Source organism: Phaenicophaeus curvirostris, chromosome 1 (genome assembly GCF_032191515.1).
Source record: "Phaenicophaeus curvirostris isolate KB17595 chromosome 1, BPBGC_Pcur_1.0, whole genome shotgun sequence".
Lineage (NCBI taxonomy): Eukaryota > Metazoa > Chordata > Aves > Cuculiformes > Cuculidae > Phaenicophaeus > Phaenicophaeus curvirostris.
The window spans coordinates 36,362,639-36,384,279 of NC_091392.1; the positions used below are offsets into that span (position 1 = coordinate 36,362,639).

Sequence of the window (21,641 nt, forward strand, 5' to 3'; positions counted from 1 at the left end):
AATTTAATTTGCAAAATGTATATTTGATTTCTTAAAAGTATTGGACTCTCTTAAGGAAAGATTTTAATTATTAAAAAGGTACTGAAAACTAAAATTATATTTGGATAATATATGTTTGTGTACTTATATATATATAAAAAATGTGCAATTTTATATATATATAGTATATATAAATAACGTGTGACATGGTATTTTAAGTTATGCTATTTAAACATCTGAGTAACAATAGAGGTATTATAAAATATAGTTTGCTATTTCTACATAGTTTGCATTCATTTTTTCATAAGCATCTAGACAGTGAAAAATTTAAACATACAGGAATATTCTATTATTCTATACCTGTGTTCAGCTCCCAAATTTCCTCTGTCATGATCATAACCAGACTGAAAAAAATTTGGAGAGTTCAATACTAGCCCTTACTAGCATCTTCTAAGAGCAATAAAAGGAAATCTGTCTTACCTTGTACTGTGGTACATAGTTTGCACATAAAAGAGAACAATGCATTTCCTATGTTAAATGGTCTAACTCCCAGAGATCACATACACCTCACCATATTGACTCATTTCATTGCACTCCATATCCTGCAAAAATAAATCTCCTGTAGGACAGCTTACGTTACTGTGCACTGAAGTTTAAGTAATGTATTTCTTTAACATAAAGCAGGAATATACTGAAATTTGATAACGCTTAAATCCAATAGCAACCTGGAATTAAACCCCATCTATGTACCACATTTTTATAGATGCTGCCTTTTTAATGTTTATGTGGTAGAGAAAAACCTACTTTTCTTAAAATAAAAGCAAGGGATAAAAGCAATCCTTCTAAAAGAAACTAATAGAAAACAATAGAACCAGGAGAAACTCGGACTGCCTTGAAACACTAAAGGTCAGCCTGCACAACCTTTCCTGTAGCCAATGAGCAATTCCTTGCATGACATCTGGGCAAATATTCTGATGAGTAGGTAGGTGCTCACTACAGCAAACCCCAAGTGTTTTAGGTCTAAATATTTATCATCCTTATTTGCATCTGTTCCATGTTAAGGTATTGTATGCTTTTTTCATGTCTTTCTTATGTTGCTGAAAAAAAAGGCAATTCTGATCATTCCGGACGCTTTTACAGTAGCTATATTTAACTGAAGGATGTTTGTACTTCAGAGAATGTTTGTTATCACTGACATAAAATCCTTACTCCTGCTTCCATAAAAATCAGTGGTTGCTTTGCTCCTACTAAAAATAAAATTGGATCCAAATATGTTAGTTGCAAAGTTTGCTAATAAAAGTAAATACTATATTCATTAAGTCTCTCAATGCTTAAAGGCAAAGTGGTGTTAGCAAATACTGTATAGAATAGCTTAAAGAACAGTATTATGCGCATCTTTAGACAAACGCTCAACAAAATCTTATTCAGCAGTCATAAAAACACATCCTATGGGACAGCAAATTTTGCTACATGAAAATTTCTAGAGTTCTGACAGGTTTTTTTCAAACTAGTTTCTCAAACCACTTCCCTCACTCATGTCCTACACCTAATTACACAAATTAAAGACTGTAGCCTTGTAGGTAGTATGCATCCAGATCAGCAAATCTTTAAAACTGGACACTTCTGGAGGGTCTCCCTCATTCTGCAGCATTCATTCCCAAACTCCGTTTTAGCAGAAACCATCATGTTTCTGAATCCTTGTAGCAACCGACAAGATAAAGAGCCTAGTGTCATCCCTCATCTACTTCACTCCTCAAGTTTATCTCTGCACTTGTGCATATAATTACCCCCTGCAGATTTCAACTTTAATTCAGATTTGAGCTACAGTTGCTGAATTGGGCGTCACAATCACAAAAAGACAAAGCCTCATTAGTAGCCCGCAAAAGTGAGACTTACGAGTTAAGACCTTGACTTAAATACCAAACAAAGGGGGAAAATAGATGCTGAGACAATGTTTATGTCCTTTCAACCGCACCCTTGAAATTTTGGCAGTAAATTAGCCAACGGGTGGGCTTTACATCTCATCCATCTCTCTTAGCTGGGAAGGAACTGCCATAAGTACAAGTTTTCATAGGGTGCGGCTGATACTGGGAGATGGCTGAATACGTATGACCAAAGGCTACATGCCTCGCAAGTCAGAACAGAGCAGAGATGTGCTGGGAATTCAGGATTTTCTTATGCCCAGAACTTTCCTATAGACTGGAGATAAACACAAGTCCCATCTCCCACACAAAAAGGAATAGTGTTCAAACCTGGAGTAACACAGCACTAAGAAGAAACTAATAGCTACTGGTGCCAAAGCCTCTCAATTTAAGGATTCCCCAAAGCAATCACAAAAAAAAAAAGATAAATAAAACCTGTGGAGTCAGTCAATCTATTTTTCAATCCAATTATATAGTAAATGCACCCACAAACAAGGCCTCAGTTCTGAAAAGGTGAAGAAGGATGGTGCAAAATGCTTTCATACATTTAAACATTCTTAAGATATAAGAGAGCAGGCAACTTAGAAAACATTCCTTGTAAGCTGTGTGGGATCCACACAGTTTTCTGCAGGCTTTGTTTTGTCCTACAGCTCAGCTTTGCCTGTTTGGGCAGGACTGGCGTTACCACTGCCTTCTCCGGCATTGTTCTTGTCTGCTGGCTTGAAAGATAGTGAAGCAGAGTTTGTGCAGTATCGTTTGCCAGTTGGACGAGGTCCATCATCAAAAATATGCCCCAGGTGAGCACCACACTGAAACAAAACAGAAATGAGTATCACTGTGTTTCTGCACAGCTCGATGGCATCACCGCGGTGTTAAGCAATGTCTAGCAGCCACTTCCAAGGAAGCGCATTGGTGCCTACGCTGCCCTTTCAAGTGGGATTTACAAGCTACATTTATTTGCAGGAGTGATCCAGGAAGATGATCTTCTGAGATAACCATGGGTCCCTGAGACTTCAAGCCTAAACTTCCTGCGTGTTTCCCATCGTGCCACTGTGTATGTTTGGTTGGGCCACTATTTCTGAGAAGCTGCCTGTTCGCATAATGATCTCATGGCAGGAGCTCCCTTAAAAATATGGTGTTGAGGGCTTCACAGCCCACATTTCACTAACTGCTGTAAGGACAGCTGTGCAAGAAAGAGGCAGCCTGAGCACTGGGCTCTCCTCTGCTATGTCCCTCAATAAGAAAATACTAAAACCCTTGGTGATTCTGGCATGGAACCTAAAGCAGTGAAGATATTCTTTGCAGTACACCCTCCTACTCATTTTTTTTTTCTTTGCCATTTTCTGAGCATCAAGGTCCTTCTGGGTGCACCTCTGCTCCTCATACACTACTTATCTCACCCTACTGTCTGCAATATATAGCTACGAGACAGGGACAGGTGATTGAAAAAGACCTGTAGTGAAGATATGTAAAATACTTCTGAATCAATGATCTCTAGCTGGGAGTAATTTTTATAAATAGGAATGATGCTGAATTTGCTTTTTGTAAGGAAGATGAAACTACAGATGGTCTGTTGACACTTTGATTCTGTATGAAGCAGCCTCAGATACTTGCAGTGATATTCAGGGTGAACACTATTGCTCCAGTGTGTAAGTAAAGTAACAGTCCCTTGATTTTCAGAACAGTAAAATATCCTGAAGAAGCTGATCCAGCTGATCCTGATCAAAAATGAGGATTACTATCATGGTTGACAACTTATCTGGATAATAGTAAGCTCTTGTAATTAGTCACTTAGATTCCACAAGTTCAATTTTATAAGCCTACCATGAGAAATAAAAAAATAAAACCTTGCACTGGAGAAGTATTTATCTTGAACAGGAAAGTCATTCTGCTTTACTAAAGAGCCTTGGCCATTCAAGTCCATAGCTGATCTCAGTGAGAGCTGGAATGATGAAACTGAGATCACAGAGCTGCTCGTGGGCTTGCAGTTAGACAGCAAAAATTAAGGACTGCAAATTATTCTTAATGTTTAATTAATTCATAAAATTCCAAATACATAGAGGCAATGCTGATTATTCCAAACTGTGAATGAGTTAGTGATGGCATCTCTCTGCCCTGCAGTTAACAATTTGCCAATGTTCTCCTGCTGTTACCACCTTTAACTCACCAAAGCAGTAAGAAGGGTGTTTGCAGAAGCAGGTCAAGTCCTGGCTTGGGGTTAAACTCCCTCAACAGACTGAAAGCCTGAGAGATAGGAGGGACAGAAACTCTTCCACAGCTAAAACAATAATCCTCACCAACTACAGTAGCAGGGCAAGCAAGCACACGAAGCTTCAGTGCTCCCACCATTGATCCCACCCTCACAGCCACATCCCAGGGCAGGCTCCGGGCTTCCAGAGAAGCAGAATCATAGAATCACTAGGTTGGAAAAGACCTTTGAGAACATCAACTACAACCATACCTGTCCACTGTTAAATCATATCCCTAAGCCATTCATCTAACTGCCTTTTAAACACCTCCCTGGGTGACTGTGCCAGTGCCCAAGAACCCTTTTCGTGAAGAAATTTTTCCTAATGTCCAATCTGAACCTCGCCTGATGCAGCTTGATGCCGTTCCCTCTTGTCCTATCACCTGTCACTTGGGAGAAGAGACTAACACCCACCTCTTTGCAACCTCCTTTTAGATAGCTGTGGAGAGTAATAAGGTCACGCCTCAGCCTCCTCCACGCTAAATAACCACAGCTCCCTTAGCCACTCCCTGTAAGACTTGTTCTTCAGCCCCTTCACCAGCTTCATTGCTCTTCTCTGGACATGCTCCAGGACCTCAATCTCTTTCTTATAGTGAGGGGCCCAAAACTAAACACAGTATTTGAGGTGCAACCTTGGCACTGCTTAGTACCGGGGGAGAATCACTTCCCTGGTCCTGTTGGTCACACTGTTTCTGATACAAGCCAAGATGTTCTTTCCTAAAACATTGCTGTCTTACTACCCTTTCCTCCATTCTCCACAGCTTATTTTATTTCATTTTGCTTTAGGCTGAAGGCCTTTTTTAAGCAGTTTGGGCAGAAAACCTGAGATGTTTCTTAGAGGGAAGTCTCTTACAATGAAGTATTTCACCTGATTATAAAGCTTTTCCATAGCTCAGGAAAAAAAAATAAAAAAACTTAAGTGTCCCAGAGAGAATATTTTTCTAAATGTTCAGCATCCTAATTAAATCATCTCATCTCAACTGAGAATGTTTCAAAACCTCCTCGCTAGAAGTGTTAAACAGATCTTTTCCAGATTAACATTTACCTAAAGATAAATCATGCCCTCTCCACTGGGCAGAAACAGAACAAGAGAAATTGTAGAGAGAAGCAGTCTGCAGGAGTAATATACTCACAAACATACAGACTACGAACACAATCTATCAAAAAGGTTTTCCTCACAAAACCTGAGAAGCTGTGCGAGAGTCCAAGGTAGTCTCATTACACCTTCTTGTGATGGCAGAATCACACCAGGATTGTATTACTGCAAAATTTGTTACCTTTTGAGATTACCCCTCACCAAAAATTTATGTGGTGATTCTCTCTGAGGAGGACTCTATAACTCATCTGCCCTGAAAAGAAACGTAATTCAATCCTTCGTATCACAGCCTAAGAAACCTTGCCCTCAGCTGAGAGCACAAAGGACGAATTGATTTTACATCTTCCCCACACATAATAGGTGCTGACCATTTTTCTAGGCCATATATACATGTCTGCAAAGCCTCCCGAAGAAAAACAATCATCTGTTGCACCCTTGCATATAAATACATTGGGCAGAAAGCACTGGGATGGTGAAATGGTTAGAGTAAAGCACCTGAAGTATGTGTTTTGGAGCAGGAAAGGTGGGATCATTGCTGACTGTCAGTATGCTTGGATCTCCCAAGCCTCCTGGTTCTAATACGCTGCTGCGAGGCATGGAAAGCAGCTTGCAGTCAGCTGCTGTAGCCGAATCCAAGCTATCAGTGTGCAAACAGAGCTCTGTGACTATAGAATTTTATGGATTTGTACAGGTACAAATAATAGCTAGGGAGAACTCAAGGGAAGGGACTCTCAAGCAGGAAAGAGAAAAAATAAGAGAGATGCAACCAGTTTTACAGTATAGCTCAAATGCATTTGTAATTAACTTCTACCTGTCACTAATCATTGACCTTTTAAATACAGCCAGGGTGATGTGTTTACAAGACACTATAAAACTTGTTTCTAGGATAACCCCATGGATGTCTTTGATTAATATTACAGCAATTTTCCCCCAGTGTTTGCTTTCTGTGATGGAGAACATTAAAAGAGATTTTTTATTCTCTCAGACAGGTGGAAGGACTTTCAAAGAAAAATCAACTGCTTTTTCATCTGCAAAAGATTAGTAAGCTTTTGGGTGTGGGAGAGGCTATTTCCCTTCAGTCCTACCAAGGCCTGCCATATAAATACCACTGCTTTCCAGGCTGCAGTAAAACCTCATTTTTTTCCAGCTGCATGTGTGATTCACATTCCTAGGGCTCCAAGTAGGGAAGGAAATGGTTTTGTTATGGATACACGATGCAGCAGTATTAACTGAGCTGAACGGTGGCTGCAAAGGTGCTCACCACCCCTCAAGCTATTTTTCTCCGTGACTTGATCATCTGTGGGGTTATTGCCCCAGGAAGTTGGAGCAGCTGGTAAAAAGTTGCCATTGGGTTATACAGCAACCTTGGCTGTATTTTTTTCTTAATGCTTTAGTTTGGTTTTGCTTTAATTTTATGGTGTCTGCATGTGACTGCTGCTGGTCTCAGGTCTGCTAACGCTATTTTGTTTGGCAACAGGTATACGACATTCTCAAATTCCTTGGCCTGACCACAGACCGCCTTGGGCTTCTCTCAGGTGAAACCAGGATCTCTGGCCATCTCTTGAACGGTGTCAGCAGACACAGCCTCAGCAGGTTGGCAGCACTCTGGTTATAGCACTGTTCAAGCCTACTAAGCAGAGCTGAAGAGTAAGTTGCATTTTTGATTATGCCAGTAATCACTGGTAAAGCACGAGATTCCCAGTCTGCTGTCCCATTACTAGCTCACTACGTAATTTAGGAGAATGAATGTTCCCAAGAAGTGTTAAGTAGGTCTTTTAAAGCATATCATCAATGTAAAAACTACAGAATTATGAAGTACACATGACATTCTAGCAGACACACTAATTTGGCCCTCTACCCAGGTTGAAGTTAATTCTCCATAAATACAGTCTTGCCTCCTTTTAGGATGCTTCTTAACTCATTCTGAGCATTTATATATGGACACTAGGAAAAAATTCTTCACAGAAAGGGTCATTGGGCACTGGAACAGGCTGCCCAGGGAGGTGGTTGATTCACCTTCCCTGGAGGTGTTTAAGGCACGGGTGGACGAGGTGCTGAGGGTCATGGTTTAGTGTTTGATAGGAATGGTTGGACTCGATGATCCGGTGGGTCTCTTCCAACCTGGTTATTCTATGATTCTATGATTCTATGATTCTATGATATGAGATCTAACTGACAGGTAAACATGCATATTTTCAGGGATGAAATCAGTTATCCCTCCACCAATACTGCCTGGAGCAAGAACAGCAAATTCTCACAACCCAAATGAAACTGCTGCTTCTCTCTGGAGGAGTCTGAACATGTGGCGCTACAGGATTGTAAACTGCTGGGCACATTTGCCAAACACCAAGACAGAGGTTCTCCCTTTGATAGGTAATGACTATGCCATTCTTTTACAGAGAGGAGGGTAACACAAAGGATGAGAGAAAGTAGTACAATACAGATAACGGAAAATTTGGGCATGTTTTGAATGACTACTGACTTCATTATTATGGCAGATGGGATTGTTTGAGCCAGCCATTAGGACCATGCCAGGAATGAGTGTTGGGAATGAGTTAGCACCACTGCACAGTAATGCACAGTGATGGAATTGGCACACAGTCACTCCACTGCTTTCAACTTCCCTCCCAACTGCTCATACGAGGAGTCAGTCAGCCAGGCTCAGGCTCAGAAGCTCCTTTGAAGAGACCTTCTTCAGGAAGACAATTTTTGTAGGCTCAGCACTGAGTCCAACCATTTACATCTGCTCTGTTAAACCTCGCACAGGAAAACAATGTGCATTACAGTGAGCCCTTAGTGCCTTCAGCTCATTCCACCCATCTGTTATACCTACAATCCATTGTGCTCTCTCACAATGATTACTATTTAATGGAACTGAAAGGTTTGCAAATCTTAGGGAAAGTACTGCACACTCTAATGATTTTTGCAGCCTTTGCGATCAGAATGGTCTGTGTGTGCTATAAACTAACCTGACTGCAGGATATTTCAATCCGATGCATCCCATAGGAGAAATCATCATTGAAAGCAATTGCATCGGGACTGATCACATCATAGAAGGAAGGCCAACCTGGAAAAAAGGAATAAGATAAGTAAGAAAAGAGCGCATCTTGTTGGCTGATGGCATCATAAAAAGCAAGACAAAATCACACTCTGAAAAATGTTTATCTCACTCCAGAGCAGGGAAATAACTGAAATGGAGATTTTGGATTCTAAATCACTTGGGTACTTTGGAAAATTACCCCCGCAAATACAAAGCTGTTTACAGGCAAGGACTAAGCTGCCACTAGCTGCCTGTCTTCCATCTCAACAGAGATTCCTGCACTCCACCACAAGCAATGGTAGCAGTTTAGCTCAGGCTCAAAGGCAGTTGCCTGGGTAAGCCAGACCCAGCCTCATCGTCAGTTAAAAATAATAGAAATTTCACCCTGAATACAAACAGTGAGACTTTATGGAACACAAGTGTATTTGCTTCTGTAGTGTAAATGTGCTTAAAAAAAGAGTTAGTAAGTTGCAATTTAGAGCTCCCAAACCTGCCTTAACCTTTACCTTCACCAAGCATGGTCACACCCAGAAGGATGTTCAGGACCCTGAACTGTCACACATCAGAGGCAGGGAGATGACCACTATTGTGTCTAATTTCAAAACAGTAATGAGTGCTTCAGATCAGCCATGGCCTATATTAGACACCAGTAGATGGTCTGTATTTGCTCTGCATCCAGGATAAAACCACTGCGCTCATTAACATATGTTCAACACAGAGCAGAAGGACCTGACACCATGATGATGATGACGTGTATACATCATCTATCAGTAAGGGTCACTTATCATCAAAATTATGACTTTCCACTCTAACTATTCCATGCTGAGCCTACCTGTCTTCACAGTGTGGGTAAAAACCAATGCAGGTCCATTCAATGTCCCAGTAGATACTCATTACCCACACGTGCCCATATATAGAGAAATTCCTTCTTTCTTCTTCTTATCTCTGTTAAGCATTTGCTACTGATGATTTCATAAAAGTGACTTGAGATAAGCTATTAAGAAACACTGCAGCACCTGTGAATCACTACATGAAGATGAAAAAAAGGATGTGTACATCTTCCCATAAGTAAAGTGAGTAAATTCCCTGTACAGTAAAAAGAGATGTGGAAGCTATCAGGTTTCCTGAATGTGGGTAAGGAGAGAGTGTAAACTGGAAAAAAAATCTGCATGTCTTCAGTTGCATATTAAACCATTAAGCATAGAAGAACACTTATTAACATGCAAACATAACACACATAAATTTCAAAAAAGAAATGCTCAGAACTGCATTTTGCTTCCATTTGGGAAGACACACATAGTAGCACTCCTAAGCCTGAAACCTGAAGGCATTTGCAAGCCTCAAGTCCTACACTCCCGGGGTGCCTATTACCATCACAAGTGTTTCCACTCTAGAACTTGGTGCAGAAGGAAGTAGACTAATTTTTTCCCAAGAAGTATTGCAAGCGGAAGAGTTACAGACAGCAGACAGATCAATGAGTAATAACTCTGAAAAGGGTAAATATCCCACAAAACAGGAACTCAAAACACTGCAGCAATGACAACCATAACAAAACAATTTATAAATTCTTCCTCTCATGCAAAATATCCCTGCCATACAAATGCCTTCACAAACAGAACAGGAATAAACATATGACAAGTTTTGCAAAAGGGGTTATCCTGTTGACAGAAAAATTGATGTCTCCTAATTGGTGGCTCCTTTTCAACACCATTTGTCATCTTCTTAGCTGGCCCTCTGCCTAACAAAAATTGAGGCCTTACAAAGAGCTGGTCAGAATATTTTTAATGAAGCATTTTTATTTTTTTAAGTTTAGTAATTCTGCAAAACAGGCATATTGGTTTGCCCTTGTGTGACGGAGAGAAGTTCCAAAGAGGGAGCTGTTCGGAGTAACTAACTATCTGATTGTGTGACAGCCTTTGGAGGAGGAACACTTCAGAACTGCAGAAATTCTCAAAGACAACGCTGCCTCCTCCATAATAGCAATAAGTGGGAAGCTTCAAAGGCTGCTACACAGAGATTGAAGCAATCTGTGTCTGGCTGAGAAAATTATCTTGTGAGAAGGGTTTGGAGGAGACGTGTTTATGTCAGCTTTGACATTAAAGAAAGACCATCCATCCTGCTTTCTCCAGACTTTTCCTTTTGGTCTTCCCATTCACCACAGAAAATTATTTGCTTTGGATGCACTCCATGCACTTCTAAAAAATGAAGTAGTCTGAAACTATATATAAACAGGCAAGCTCCTAAAGTAGCCTTTGTACCCAATTGGAGTGACTGCAGTTTTGGCTGTCAGTTCATGGTACATGTGACACACATTCCAAAGGCGCCACCACTGACACATACGGTCCCCAAGATAGGGACTAATAAACAGACTGCGCCTCCACAGTGTGGGCTTCTAACTCTCAGTCACAGCATCTCTTGCTGAGTAGCATGGCAGGACAGGCACTAGCCCTGCAGTGACAAACTGGTAACTCTACAGTGGCCGACCATACACTGAGAAAATGCTGCAGCAGAAAAGGTCCTGATGAGGACGGTGAGACATGCTGTCACTCCACTGACCTTGAGAGGAAGCCAAGCGAACTGCTCATTGACTTGATGAGCCAAACTCACCAGGAAAATCAATCCCCCTTTGCTGTCTCATTTCCTCTCTCCTAAGCTAAAGTGGAAAACCCATTTGATAGTTTGCTAAGCCTTCTCTGGCCATTTTCTCTACTTCAAAAGCTGCCAGGAACAAACTGTAGAAGCAGCCTGCTTGCCTGCACATCAGGCAACTCCCACTGATATAGAAAGCCAACCAGATTCCTGTGGAGTCTCTATATGATCCTTCTGCTTTGTAAACGCTGAATGACCCAGCAGTGGCATCCACTTTGCAAACCCCAGGCTCCTTCTCCTTCTCCTGCTGCCTCACTGGCTGCTGCTCCTCTGCTCCTGTCCTCCTGAGCGCCTGCCTCCTTCCCACTGTGAGGCTGCAAAATGGTACTCTACATCTTAGACTGATGTTAGCTGCACATGAAAGCCTCTTCCTGCCTTTGAAGGCTATCTGGCTGCTTGGAAAGGGCCTGCTTCTGCAGGAATGTGGGGAAAGAAGACCATCTTGGATCTCTTCTGCTTCTGCTGAGCTCAGAGAGTACATCTTCTAACCCTTACACTGCAGAGAGAGAGCACTGGAGGAGACCCTTTGCAAACCCTAGTGCCAAAATTCAACTCACTGTGGGTGAGGGCTTTCTGTGAGATCTAGCTCATCACAGCTGATGGGCAGCAGGAGCGGGGACACTGTCTTTTGAAGGATGGTAAAACATAACAGCGAGGAAGAAATAGCTGCTGGAGGAAAGGGGCAGAGGGTAATTGCAGGAGACAAGATGGGGGTGGGGAGGATCTCCCACTAAGTGAACAAGTGACATTTGCACTTATGCGTGCACGTATGTGTGTGTGAACAGCAGCTAAGACTTGTGAATACATTTATCCTTGAATGTAAAGTTCAGTTTGAGGGAGAGTACAACACAGTAATGGACAGCAGTTTTTATCATGTTCTAGGCATTTAAAATGTGCATTCTTATTTTCACAGTCGCTTTGCATCACACAGAACATAAAAGGGCTTTAAAATAAGAGTCTGTTGTCTGTGCTTACTCTGATGACCCTTTACATGGGAGTCAGGCTGCTATATCTTAAGGGCTAGTTTCTGGTACATTAGTAAGTCAGACACAGAGATGAATAGTTTTTCAGATATATAGCAAGGATCCTTTCTTGGATCTAAAATACACTAAATAAAGCAATGAAACTTTCCTCTGTCAAGTACTTAAGTGAAAACCATGTGTAAAATGAACATTACTGACAGATCTTTTCCGCTCCATCCTGCATGAGTAATAGAAAGGATCTTATGCTGCTGGGTGTCACACATACTGAGTCATGTCCCATTCCTCCTCATTCTGGGACATCCCCCAAATATTTTGTGAAAGCATTTCTAAAATTAACCCCACATCCCCTCACCAAACCCAAATCTTTCTTTTTTTCACAATAGTCCCTATTCTGGCACAGAGGAGACCGTGGTGCATGCTTCTTTCCTCATCAACGAATTCTTTCTTCAGAGCAGAGATGGCCTGATGCTGCCCTGGACAGCAACAGTGGGAGGAAGAGAAATGCTGGCTTTGGCAACCTATGTTTGACGTTGCATTTGCACCCCTGGGCAAAGGGTTTCAAATCATTGAAAAGAGGCATCTTTCTCACTTTCAGACCTCCTGTTCTAGGTACCTGACTAAGTCCTTACAAGCCACCTAAGGTAAGCACCTGTACAGGCAGCAGGCACAAAGTGGGTATCATGACAACACAGGTAGCCAGCACACAGCAGTTCCAGACAGCTGAAAAACTGAAGTCTGTCTCCTTCTTGAATTGAGATGTGAGAGTAGTTGTAATGCCTGAGTAAGGCAGCAACAGCAAACTGTGTGCCTGTGGTCCAGCCCTCTTCGTGCATTCCTGGTTGAGACATGAAAGCCCAACAGGAGCAGATTCTTTCTTTCACATTAACTGAGGGGGTTATAAAGTACCTCCTCTTGTGGGCTACTCCAGGACTCTTTCCTGGGACAACGCTGACCTCATGCCAAAAAAAAAAAAAAAAAAAAGGAAACATTTTGTTCCCATGAACTTTTGGAAAGCAGTCCAGCTGTTGATTGATTGATCAGTTTTAGAAGCACCTCAAACCACCTTCCAGTTCTGCAAGTTTGCGCACATTTTGTAGTTAGATCTTCAACTTCCTAACAAATGGATGCAAGTACTTAGGCATCTAACCGTTAAAATATGAGTCTATAATTACTTGCAGAAGCAAAACATCAGGATGCTTTTGAAAATCAGCCCTGCTTGGCTATTTTTTCCCCCTCTTCTGAACTAATTTGCCTTTTGACATTTTTTTTTGAACAGCACAACTGCAATCCCAAAGCATCTAATGCTCTGACATTATTCCCATTTCATACACCTGCCAACGGGAGACCTCCACAGTTTTCCAATAACTGTGATGGCTGTAGTTATGTTTTTCATTTGAGATCCCGAAGAGATTAAGTTCAACCTGCATTTTATCATTCTTTGCTGTAATTATTCCAAGCATTTACTTCAGTGAGTTATTTACAGATGGAGAAATAGGGGGAGATGGAAGATGTTAGAACTACCAAATGGCACCAGATGGAAGAGAGGACCTTGACCTGAAAAATACCTTGTTTCTCTGATGTGCTGTATTTTTAGAATTCTGATTCCCTTTTAACCTAATGCGGATTAATGAAAACCCAAAGGCTTTTTAAGTTAGAGTCTCATCATTTATCTTCACTAAGAAATGTCTGTGTAAAAACATAAAGCGCATAGAATTAAGAAAAAAGGTAATAAAGCTTCTGCTTTGAAACTGCTGTAAAGCTGAAGGGCCTTCACATTTCTAACAGCTTTACAAGACAATCATCATCTGTTTTTTTCTTTATGTCTCTCACTTGGGAAATAAAAAAGTGAAAGCCATAAATAAAGGTAGTATTTGTTTTCTTCCACTACAGCACTCTAAGTATCAAAACAACTTACTATGAAACAGCATATGCAATACAGATTTATTCCTTCGTTAGTGGGTGCAGGTCATATTTGTTTAAAATGATTGTTAAGGGAGATCTGAAACTTCACATCTACAATTTCATTTGACATCTGAATTTTTCAGAAGGAGACTGCCCCTGACATCTCTTGAGCAATGAAAGCATGGGGTCTGCACTCTTCAGCAATTAATGACTATATCACAATACCACTACTGCCCTAGCTGCTTCCTTAGTTCTTTCACTGCACTCTAAAATACGGCTAAATACAAGCCAGCTGTTTTAGAGCCTTCTGAAACACTCTTGATATTTTCAGTGTCTGGGCTACTGCTAAAATCAACAGGTACGCAGGAGCTAAGATCTTCCTCAAGTCTTCTTGGAAAGATTGAGTTACCAAGGCTTCTTTCTTGGTTCAGGTTCAACAAAACTACTGAACCTAACTCACTTCCTCCCAAAGGATGAGTTTCTGCCCTCATCTGAACAGTGTCTCTTGTTACTTTAAATCATGGTTAATGTTTTTAAAAAATATATCTTACACATAAGTCAGCTGTAGATCTTCAGCATCAAAGGAACCAAACAGAATCATGTGAAGCAGTGTAACCTTGAGCTATAATTTTAAAATGCCAACAAGAAATATCTCAAATAGTTTTTAAAATTTACTGTTGACCTAGTAACCTCAGTCCAAAGTATTCAACTTTGAATAAATGTTTTTGTTTTCCTTCCAAAAACAGTACTGGTAAAAGAAATGTATATATTGCAAAATATCCTGCAATCAGTATACCTATGAGTTATCTGTGCAGTTCACTAAAATAATTGAAGCTTTCATATAGGATGAGTAAATCAGGATAGCAGTAGAACTGGCAGGCCTTAAAATGGAAGTGATTTGACAAAATTGGAATCCCAATGCAGTGTGTTCACAGAGAAAGTTAAAACAAACAAAAAAAAAGAGCAATACAACTTTGTAATCAGCATCTGGCATTGAAGTGAACAGCAGTCACAGATGAAGTACATATTTGAAAAATTTGTCATGGGATGTTTCAAGTAATGAACATCCACAAGTTGTTTGTTGAAATATCTGCCTGCAGTATTGTTATGCATGTCTGGAAAACAATGTTTCTAAAGAGCTGTCCAAATGCAGTTACACACTAAAACTGAAACTACAGAGGTGGAAATCTGACAGAATTAGTTTTACTAAAAAAGCCCCTAGCATATATTGTCTTCTTTTTGCAGTTATATTTCTCCTACTAAGTATTCCTCCAGCACTGAGTACTCTAGCAGACAAGCACCCTCCTCATTACAGCTGGACAAACAGTCTCTCATTGCAGTTGTAAAGTTCTAAAACAAGGGAAAGAGTTATTACACCGATTAAACCAAAAAAAAGACAAAGGTCCCCTTTCTTCTGTTTACTTTAGATATTGAATGAGATCTCTTGGTGAGGGAACTTGATCACAAATAACTAAGAAAGGACATAATTTTCTTGTCCCTCAAGTAAAGCTTCTGTCAAGATTTGGGCCAAGACTGGATCAGTTAGCAGATGGCAACATCTGCCCAAGGCTGACAGAATAGAGTACTGAACAGCAGGGTGGAGACAGAGCCACAAACCACCAGGTCTGCTCTAAGGGCCACTTGGTCATAAGACAAGACTCTGCAGGAAGCTGAGGTACGGCTCCTTCTGATGCCACCACGAAGCAGTGGGGAGCAAACCTCTCTTCTTTGTGTAATATTACAGCTTATCCACTAAGCTAATCCTTAAAACAGATACATTTCCAGAGCAGAATTTTCATCCCACTGCAGGAACATCTCATCACAAGCTACAGGCTTATCAAGCCCTGCAAGGAACCTTGCCATGAAGCCCTCCTTCACCTTGAAAGTGCAGAAGCTACTCACTGTGGTTTCATGCAAAGACTTCTGAGATACTTTTGCCACCTTGGACCTGGTACTTGGGGTAGCTTTACATTGACCTGTGCCTTAGACTTTGGCTCTACAAGACATGGTTGAACACTGCACTGTCAGGGGCAAAAGGATGCAACAGCATCTGTAGGCACCGGAGAAAATTCTAAAAGCAGAAACAAGAAATGATTTGTGGGGTTAGATTGTTTGGAGTTAATGTTGGGTTGGGGGAGAGGTTTAAATCTTTTTAACAACCTCCTATGCAAACAAAAGGAGGTAGGTAATAATACTGACTAGAAAATAAAGACCTTTCTTCACAGAAAAGCCTGACAAAAACAATATACATGTGCACACACACTCCCACACACTCCTTTTACTTTAAGTTTTCTGTGGAAAACTTGACCTGTACTTGAAAACTTCTGAAAACTGAAACTACTGAAATGGAAAAGTTCGTATTTCAGATTATAATGTTCACCTTCTGTTCTGCTTTCTGTCACAGTTTCTAAAGCAAAGCATACCCTTTCTGCTAAACCCCATATTTTCTTTCAAGAAAGATTTCAAAGGAAAACTTCTCATAGCCATACTATGAAGCTGGTGACACAGTCTGAGGAAAGAAACAGCAAACTGCTTAAAAACAATCTCATGAGGAACTGTTCTCCTTTAAGGCGCTGCTGTGGGAAGCCCAGCTTGCCTCTGGAATCACCCAAAGCCTGAGCAAGCTCTTGTATGGCTGCTGTGCAGATTGGCTCAGCAGAGGGCTCTTATTTTCTCAGATGCCTGCACTACTCCTTACACGACTGTGTCTTGGATTTCTTCTTTTTCTTCTGGATTAGCCCTCTGTTATATTTTTTACTTGAATAAATAATTTAAATAAAATGAATGTATCGAACACAAACTGCCCAAGGCATGGAAGTAATTTTCCACCTAAGCTAAGAGCTTTTGGAATTAGGCACAGTACAAATGGTCACAGCGGAAGACAATTATATTCACTAGATGTTTTTGCAAACAAATAGTATTGGTTTATAAACCCTAACTCACTTTACGGTTTCTTTGATGCTACTCTAGGTAAAGAAATATGTAAAGCAGAGTACTCCGCTTAGAAAAGAAACCGGATGCAACAAGAAAGAGGAGGAATATGAGACGATAGAGTCAGAGAAAAGGAAATGGGCCAATGTGCACAACACTGGATGCCAGCAGTGGGCATGCAGTCCTCTAACAGATGCTTTCAGTATCTCAAGGAGAACACTCCATACTTGTACGGAGTTGCCTCCATCACACAGTGCCTCCCTCAGCACTAGACCAGCTGTAGCTGCAGTTCACATCCTCAGCTATAGACACTCTTTGGATACTCTCTTCTGTAACGCTGTGGGCTGTGCTATATTTACGTTTCCCTGGGCCTTCAGGAATGCCAGCTGCTCGAACCCTTTGAACACCGAAAGTGGGCATCTCCCAAATGCAAACTGAGGAGGAGAAGAGAAAGGAAATGGCAAGAAGGCCAAGAGCATCCTAGCTTGTATCAGATATGGTTCGGCCACCAGGACTAAGGAAGTGATTGTCCCCCTGTACTTGGCACTGGTGAGGCTGCATCTCAAATACTGTGATCAGTTTGGGTTCCCTTAATACATGGAGGTTGTTTAGGTGCTGGATCGTGTCCAGAGGAGGGCAACGGAGCTGGTGAAAGGTCTGAAGAAAAAGTCCTATGAGGAGCAGCTAAGGGAACTGGGGTTGTTCAGTCTGGAGAAAAGGAGGCTGAGGGGAGACCTTATCACTGTTTACAACTGCTTGAAAGGAGGTTGTAGTGATGAGGGTGCTGGTCTTTTTTTCCAAGCAACAAGGCTGAGAGTGTTGGGGTTGTTCAGCCTGGAGAAGAGAAGGCTCCTAGGGGACTTTTTAGCGACCTTCCAGTACCTGAAAGGGCTCCAGGAAAGCTGGGGAGGTTTTTTTTTTGTAAAGGCTTGTAGTGATAGGACTAGTGCTATAAATCAGAGAGGGGCAGAATTAGACTAGACATAAGGAAGAATTTCTTCACAATGAGAGTGGTGAGACACTGATACAGGCTACCCAGACACTGATACAAGCTAAGTTGTGGCTGCCCCATCCCTGTAAGCGTTCAAGGCCAGGTTGGATGGGACTTTGAGCAGCCTGATCTAGTGGGAGGCATCCCTACCCATGTTGGGGGGTGGAATTAGATGATCTTTAAAGTCTCTTCCAACTCAAACCGTTTTATGATTCTATGATACTATCACAAGTGGTAACATGAGAGAAATGGCCTCAAGTTGCACCAAGGGAGGTTTAGAAACAGATATAAGGAAAAAATTCTTTAATGAAACAGTGGTCAAACATTAGAACAGGCTGCCCAGGGAAGTGGCAAAGTCTCCATCCCTGGAGGTGTGCAAAAAATGTGCGGACATGGCAGTTTGGGAGATGATTTAGTAAGCACAGCGGTGTTGGGCTGACAGTTGGACTCAATGATCTCAGAGGTCTTTTACAACCTTAACAATTCCACAATTCTAAGAGAAGGGGATGTGTAACATCCCCACTGTTCCCCCTCTCTGCTGCCTCTGGAAAGGCTGTGCACGCTGAGGGTCAGGAAAGCCACCGGAGCGAGAGAGGAGTGGGGGGTGAGGAAGGGGAGTCCTGCAGCCAGGTCGCTGCCTTAGGATGGGGGAGCAGGGACTGGTGGCAGCGCAAAGCCTTGTTCTTGTCTCCACCTGCTGATCTCATCAGCAAAGATTCTGGGGAAGGCACCCGCATGCAGACACACATGGTCTTGGGAAGCTGCGTTTCAGGGCATCTATCTGGGAGCTCCAGCCTTAAGTCCAACACTGCGATCCTGGGGTGGAGAAAAGGCACTAAAACCAGGGTAGGTGACCAGTTCTTTTCTGCTCCTTTTCACCCAAACTTCTAGAAAATAAGCAGGGTGCCATTCTGTTGTTCCCTCCAGTTCAAAGACATCCAGAGGTACCACCGAGCTCCAATGGCCAAGGGCAGCCAAGTGCTATCGTTTCACACGAAGAGGGAAAGGACAGCAGGCGAAGCTCTTGTGTAAGCAGACGAGCTGGCACTACAATCGCTCCATACACTTCTCGAGCTCACATGTCAAAAAGCATTACCTTCAATTCACAGAACCCTTCAAAGAAGCACACACCAGGGCTCCAGCCTAACCTGGCACTCACCCTCCTCCCAAAGGACTAAAAAAAAGACGTGGAAGGGATAGACAAAGGCATTTCTCATCAACTGCTAAATGGTCCAATATACTCGTAACCTTAGCTTCTCTGCTTTATAGTCAGGGAGTGATGAAAACCTGATGGGATAGGCTTGCAGGCTGCACTCAGAGCCAACAGGGTGCATTTTCAGAAGTGGACAAAAATATTCTGAAGCACACACGTGGAAAGGACATGGGCAGCAAGGGGAAGTACTGTTGGGAAAGGAAGAGTTTAAAAAGATTAAGAAAAATTCTGATTAAAATGTTCAGAAGTAAAGTGCTGGCACGGATCAGTTTTCCTGAAAAGCAGGAATCACTCTCGGAGCTGGATCCTGAGACACCATTTGGAGACCTCAAAAGCAGAGTCATTTAGAAAGCAGCTTCTTCAAGGAGTCCAGCTAAATCGACAAAGACATAAAATTCCAGTCAGACAAAGGAAATTCTTAGGGGAAAACAAGAATTTTATGAGTCAGAAGATAAAACTCCCTCTGAATACCTAACTAAACTAATCTAATGGAGTAGTCATCAGGAAAGGAGTGTGATGAATCTGCATGTCAGGAAGGACAAATTTAAACAAACAGGAAATTGAACAACCTGAAGCTGTTTTCATTTTTACTCCCTGTGCCCTGTTCCTTTTATCTTTTAAGGTGCAAACTGAGTTGGCAGCTGCTGAAGCTACCATGTGGGTCTGAGGGGGCTATTTCATTTTCAATGAAGTCTCAATTTAAAAAAAAAAATTAATTGCCTGGTTTCCTTTTGCAAAGTTGGAAAGTTGTTTGTTTATGCTTCATTATGTGCATTATTGTAGGACCCCACAGGGCCCAGTGCAATCAAGCCACTAACAACGAAATACAAGGAGTCATTGATATAAAGTTAAAACCTAAGATTTAGCTTCCTCCCTGGCAAGCAGAAGTAAGGCTAAATCCTTCCTATTAGGTATTTTACCCATGTTAATAGATAAAGGGTTCAGTCCTAAATGATAGCTAGTCCTGGTCCAGCTTCATATTGGGCTGCTTGCATAGGCTGAACTGGCTGCAAACTACGTTTATATACATTTAGGACACTGCTTAGTTTCCTATCTGAACTGCCTGTCTGAATCCTTCTAGTTGGCATTGATTCTGGACTCCACTTAAATACAATTTGTTTATATTAAATAGACAAGAGAATGTGTGCTGTATTTTAACTGTCAGAAGTGTTGTGAACAGCAGCAGCTGGAAGAGAAATGTTTAATTCACTCCATTACCCCTAAGCCTTTTAGAATCCTATATGAGCAGCTAAATCTTACTCTTGCAGTCAAGAAAACCTGGGTATGAAGGGGTAGCATGGCAAAGCCGCTTCTACGGGGAAAAAAAAGGGGGGGAGGGGGTTCAAAAACTGTAGCATTGTCATTATTAAAAGTAGAGCATGACTAAGTTTACAGAAGTACTGATGCATCTGTGAAAGCTGTGCACTTTCTTGTGTGCAAGGGCTCACATTTTGTGGAGCCTGTCTGGTGCTTGTTTACTCACACAGAGCTGGTGCCAGAGATGTGCAAGTAGCCATCAGAGATATCACTTGAATGATTCATTATAGGATACCCCTAAGAAAAAGGAATCCTGATACTATCAGTTATTGTAGTAGTCTCAAATATTCTGGACAAAGGGTCAGGGGCTCATGTAGAGCTGTAAGTTCCCTACCCTATGGAATTCATTCTCACTGGACATCTCAGACACACGCTTGGGACAGTTCACACATGACAACTGTTGCAGCACAGGTTTGTCCTTGGAATGGGGGGGCGAAACAAGCACAAGGGTTGTTGCTTAAGAGGGATTAAAAAAGGCCTTGCTAAATAACAGGAGCAGGTTGTTTTCAACATTTATAAAATCTTAACACTTTCAAAAGCAGGAAAAAAAAATCAACCACAGTTATACTGCTTTGCATATTTCCTTGAGGAAATATTCTAAGTAAAAGAGAAAATTAGCTGCACAAAGACAAATCATCCTTCTAAGGCTAAGGGAAAGGAGGGTCTGAAACACTCAGAGATGCATGAGCTTGCGCAAACTGCTGCAGTCCAAGTTTTCCTTGGGAGGCTTGACTTCTCCCATGTGGTTTGGGGTCTTTTTTTTTTTTAATGTCACATTTACAGAACAGATTTGGCATGCTCAGGAAAGGAACACCACTTTTGTTCATCCCATCAGCTTTTAACTTGTCCAGTTGCCACTGCTGTATTAGAAGGAAAAATAGACCTAACGGGTTGTATAATAGTGCTCAGCATTCAAAGACAGCCCTGTACCTCATTTCACTTTAATATTTACTTCAGAAGTAATCTCTGCTAAAACTTTGCATAAATAGTGCCGCATGAGTTTGCAAGGTATTCTGGACATACTGAAGCAAAGCCAATTCACACCTCATACACACAATTGTTATTTGGTTCCTTACTGCCAAAACTTCTGCCAAGAAAGCTCTAGGATAAAACAAGTGGGGAGATACAGGTGGGTCAGGCTTGGCTGGAAAAGGTTGTTAACCAACATAAGTTAGCCAGCAGAAACATAGTCCACACCAATTGACAGTAAGCAAGAACAGCTAACTTAAAAAGTAGCTTTAGGTAGAAATTCTAATTAGATATTAATTTGATTTTAACGCTTTTCACAGAATCACAGAATAACCAGGTTGGAAGAGACCCACCGGATCATCGAGTCCAACCGTTCCCATCAAACACTAAACCATGTCCCT

At 41.6% G+C, this 21,641-nt stretch overlaps 1 protein-coding gene across 4 annotated transcripts in view; it reads right to left on the reverse strand.

Annotated features, from left to right (window-relative positions):
• Positions 1–366: 366 nt before the first annotated feature.
• MSRB3 (methionine sulfoxide reductase B3) overlaps positions 367–21,641 on the reverse strand; it is an 88,193-nt gene continuing 66,918 nt past the window's right edge. For all 4 annotated transcript variants that reach the window (XM_069852793.1, XM_069852784.1, XM_069852765.1 and 1 more), the window contains 2 exons: positions 8,215–8,312; positions 367–2,710 (listed from right to left, as the gene is read on the reverse strand). In XM_069852793.1, the coding sequence (XP_069708894.1) occupies positions 2,546–2,710; positions 8,215–8,312 (263 nt within the window). In that variant the 3' untranslated portion in view covers positions 367–2,545. The remainder of the gene's footprint in view (positions 2,711–8,214; positions 8,313–21,641) is intronic.